Below are 4,764 nucleotides of genomic sequence, written 5' to 3' on the forward strand. Positions count from 1 at the left end.
TCTCTTTCTCTCTTTCTCTCTTTCTCTCTTTCTCTTTCTCTCTTTCTCTCTTTCTCTCTTTCTCTTTCTCTCTCTCTCTCTCTCTCTCTCTCTCTCTCTTTCTCTCTTTCTCTCTCTGTCTCTCTCTCTCTCTTTCTCTTTCTTTCTTTCATTTATTTTTTTTAAGAATATACACCAAAATCTTAACTCTGGCTCCCTTTGGGTGCGTGCAAATACTTATATAGCCTCTCTTTTATAAAGAACATTAATATTACCACTCTTTTCTCTTTTCAGAATCTGATATTGATGCTGCCACTGCCATGATGCTTTTAAACACTTCTATAGAACAAGGAATTTTAGAATGTAAGCAATCATGCTTTTCTTTTTATTAAAATACACTTTTGTGAGTGCCTTTTCAAATTTAATTTAGAATATAAAGTGTTTAAATGTTAAAGGCAAAATTACTTCTTTCTAGTTAAATTGTGTTTCCATATGAATCACTTAGTTTGTTTTACTGTATTCCCATTAATTTATATGCACAATAGAGAGATTGAAGTGAATGCTATGAGAGGTTTTTTACATTCATCAAGACATAGAGAAATAAATAGCATATTTAGAAAATATGTTTGAAGAGCTAAAAGTAAAATGAAAGCTATAAATAAGAAAATAAAGGGAACTATATAACCTCAAAATAGTAAAAGCTTTAAGATACAAAATGCAAAATCCATAAAGGAAAAAAGATGAGTAAATTTAATAAAACATCAAAATGTTAGAGTTCTGACAACAAAAGATATCTTTAAGAAAAGTAACATAAAATACTGAGAGAACATTTTTCTTTTCCATATATAACAAAGAATTTTTCTTTATATGGATCCTACAGGTCAGAAATAAGAAAACAGTTTAACAGAAAAGTCAGCAAAATACATGAATAGGTGGGTCTCAGAAGAGGAAATATATATGGACAATACACACGTGAAAAGATGTGCCACTTTTCTAGAAATTGAGGAAATACAAAATGAAACAATTTTGAGATAGTTTTTTTTGTCTGTGAGATTATAAAAAATTTAAATGATTGATAATATCAGGTGTTAAGTATGGGAATAGGTTTTTATCACACACTGTTAGATATAAATACATATAACCATTTAGGAGGCCAGTTATAATTTAAAATGTGTATATCCTTTTACTTAACAATTCTGTTTCTTGGTATCTCTCCTAGAAAATTATTTGCATATGTGTGAGAAAAGGCATCTCAAAGGATTTTTACTGTATCATTATTTGTACTAGTGAAATCTAAATATCAACAAGGAAATGGTTAGCTAAACAGTGGTACATTCATATTGAGGCATTCTGTGCAAATGGTTCTAAGTAATTACATATTTCATGGAAAAGTCAAGACATACTGTCACATGGTTTAAAAATGTTTCAGATTAGGGGCCGGCCCGTGGCTCACTCGGGAGAGTGCAGTGCTGATAACACCAAGGCCATGAGTTCGGATCCTACATAGGGATGGCTAGTTCGCTCAATGGGTGAGCGTGGTGCTGACAACACCAAGCCGAGGGTTAAGATCCCCTTACCGGTCATCTTTAAAAAAAAAAAAAATGTTTCAGATTAATGCCTACAAAATGATATGATTTGAAAAAAAAAAAAAAAAATGTTTCAGATTAATGCCTACAAAATGATATGATTTGAAAAAAAAAAAAAAAAATGTTTCAGATTAATGCCTACAAAATGATATGATTTGAAAAAAAAAAAAAAAAATGTTTCAGATTAATGCCTACAAAATGATATGATTTGAAAAAAAAAAAAAAAAATGTTTCAGATTAATGCCTACAAAATGATATGATTTGAAAAAAAAAAAAAAAAATGTTTCAGATTAATGCCTACAAAATGATATGATTTGAAAAAAAAAAAAAAAAATGTTTCAGATTAATGCCTAAAAAATGATATGATTTGTAAAAAAAAAAAAAAAAAAAAAAACATGTTTCAGATTAATGCCTACAAAATGATATGATCTGTATAAAAAAGAAAAAAAACTCTACATAACATTAATAACTAAATTACTTCTCAGGAGTGATACAGTAGTTTTAAATGGTCTGCTTTTGCAGTCAGATGCATTTGATCTATTGATGGAAGTTTTATTTTCCACAGGTGAGAAGCCTCTTCCTCTTAAAACAGCATCGCAAAAAAAGAGGAGTTATGGCAATGCATTTAATCATCCCAGTGCTGTATGCTTACCAGAGAGTGATTCTTCAGCCACCAGCATTGATCCAAAAGAAGATCACAATTACAGTGCAAGTAGCATGGCAACACAGCGTTGTGCATCCAGGTCTAGCGTGTCTTCCCTGTCTTCTGTGGATGAGGTATATGAATTTATCCCAAAGAGCAGCCATGTGGGAAGTGATGGCAGTGAAGGATTTCATAGTGAAGAAGACACAGACATTGATTACGAAGATGATCCTCTTGGAGACAGTGGCTATGCATCACAGGCTTGTGTAGATACCTCTAAAAAAGGGCAGCCAGGCAAAAAGATGCGAAAACAGTCATGTCAAGAAATTGATGAGGAGCTCAAAGAGGCAGCTGGATCTCTGCTCCACCTTGCTGGAATTCGTACATGTCTAGGTTCCCTAATAAGTACTGCAAAGACACAAAATCAAAAGCAACGGAAAAAATAGATACTTATTAGTGTGAAATTATATTAAAGTGTGGCAATACTCTTCTTAATTCTTTACAAGGGATATCAAAGCCATAATGGGACTTCTTTAGTTTTAGAATGGGGGAGGGGTGCTAATTACTTGTTTCTTTCAAACCCTTATTATTATTATTATTTTTAATTTTTATTAAATAATTGCTGTTAGGATCATGCCCAATCATAAATGTATGATACGAAGTCCTAAAAGCATACTTTTTGTGATGTGTCTCCAAGATTTGGACATTTTTGTATTAGAAAATCCTTGGCCTCTGTCTTAAACTTGTAGGAAAAATCTTTTCTTCTCTTGATAAGTCAAAGTGTAAGATTTGGCAACTCCATAATTTTTTTTTTCATTTTCTTTTCAATCTGTAATTAACTATAGTTACTGATCCAGCTAGAAATTTTACTGATGTCTTTGTCATATACATCTGTCCTGACACACAATCCAGTAGGATAAGATTTGGATTTTTGTCTTAATTTTTGTTTTTAAATATTTTTTTGTTGTGGCATGAGCAGAATCAAAATATAAATTGGGAAAGATCCTAGATGTCTGGAAAGTTCCTTTTGGTTATGTACATACAGAATACAACAGAAAGTTCTAAGATTTAGAAAAGGCAATTTTGTGGTGTGATTGATCTAAGAACACTTCAATTCCTATTACGATGGTTTCTTTGAAATGTTACTTCACAGATACTGCATAGCGTTTACTGGGGCCTTCTGCTTTTTTCCCAAAGTGCTTTGCAACCATTGTTTAAGTTTTAGCCACTACCTATCTTGCTTAGAAATTATCCAGTGAGAAGATACAGCCACAGAATATGTTACGGAGTAACACCCATTTTGACACACTTTTGCAATAAGAATCTTTCATTTGCTTGCTAAGTGTATTGCATTTGGAGAGTCTTGTAATAGGAGTGAAATGGAATAAAACATCTTGAATACTTATTACTTATGTCATCATAAGTAAAGGTAGGTCATTTAGGGAAGAATTTCTCCCCAACCTTTGTACAAATTAAATTTGTATGTATACCAAATTAAATTTTAAAACATTTAATGCAACTATAGAGACAAAATATCTTCATAGATTTGAAATACCAAATTAAATTTTAAAACATTTAATGCAACTATAGAGACAAAATATCTTCATAGATTTTTAAATTGTATAAAATTAGATCTTATACTATACATTCTTTTGAGGAGGTAGTGTAAAACCTATATGTGCCATTAATCCTTGCTAAAAGATTTTATATTACTGTTCCAAAAGTGAATTGACTAAGGTATTTTAAGTATTTGAGCAAGTCTCCTTGTATGAGACAGTTTTTCATATCATTCGTGAAGTTTGAATACATTATTCAGAAAGAACAAGGGATACTAATAAACTAAACTTATTCCCTATATATATTTTTTACAGTGGTGGAAGCAACTTTCCAAAAGTTCAATCTTAGCTTATGTTATACCCTATGTCATAGACAATGACCTTGTTTTTATTTTTCTAATAACTTATAGGTGTACACACACACACACAGGCCCTGATGTTGGTTTGCTGCTTTTCAGCTGTTTCTATGACTATCAAGCATTTTCATGGATTTTTTTTTTTTATGAGACAAGTATTTTTATTTTAACTTCTAAATTTTATTTGGGCAAAACCGTCAAATGAGAAGAATGATAACAAAAACATCTTTTTCAATGGAAAGAGTTTAAGCCAGGTATAACAGCATAAATATTCTCTGTCCTGTTTCCTTGTTAATTGTAATTGAACCTGGGTAGCCACATTAATCAAATTGGTGCTATCAAAATGTAGTAATTTTTAAATTTGTTGATAATGAAAAATAGCCCTTAAGCATGCAAGATGAGGTATTTGGATTTTTTTCTTCTTTATATATGTCACATATATAGAAAATGGCAAAATTAAGTTTACACCATTTACTGTGGACAGTGAATAAAACATCAAAAAAAATGCTTTTACTATAATATAAATAGTAAAGAGATTATAGAAATCATTTTGATAACAATAATTTAAGCTATTCACCATGGCACTCTGGATAGACCGTAACAGTGTTTCAGTGATCTGGTTCCATTTTATTTTGTCACTGAAA

The 4,764-nt window shown here is 31.0% G+C and overlaps 1 protein-coding gene across 2 annotated transcripts in view; it reads left to right on the plus strand.

The window, feature by feature from the left end:
- The window catches only part of FOXN2 (forkhead box N2), a 65,309-nt gene extending 61,603 nt beyond the window's left edge, over window positions 1-3,706 (plus strand). For both annotated transcript variants that reach the window (XM_008586215.1, XM_008586214.1), the window contains exons 5-6: window positions 274-342; window positions 2,131-3,706. In XM_008586215.1, the coding sequence (XP_008584437.1) occupies window positions 274-342; window positions 2,131-2,654 (593 nt within the window). In that variant the 3' untranslated portion in view covers window positions 2,655-3,706. The remainder of the gene's footprint in view (window positions 1-273; window positions 343-2,130) is intronic.
- The last annotated feature ends 1,058 nt before the right edge of the window (window positions 3,707-4,764 follow it).

The sequence above is a fragment of the Galeopterus variegatus genome, unplaced genomic scaffold (assembly GCF_000696425.1).
Source record: "Galeopterus variegatus unplaced genomic scaffold, G_variegatus-3.0.2 Scaffold3882, whole genome shotgun sequence".
Lineage (NCBI taxonomy): Eukaryota > Metazoa > Chordata > Mammalia > Dermoptera > Cynocephalidae > Galeopterus > Galeopterus variegatus.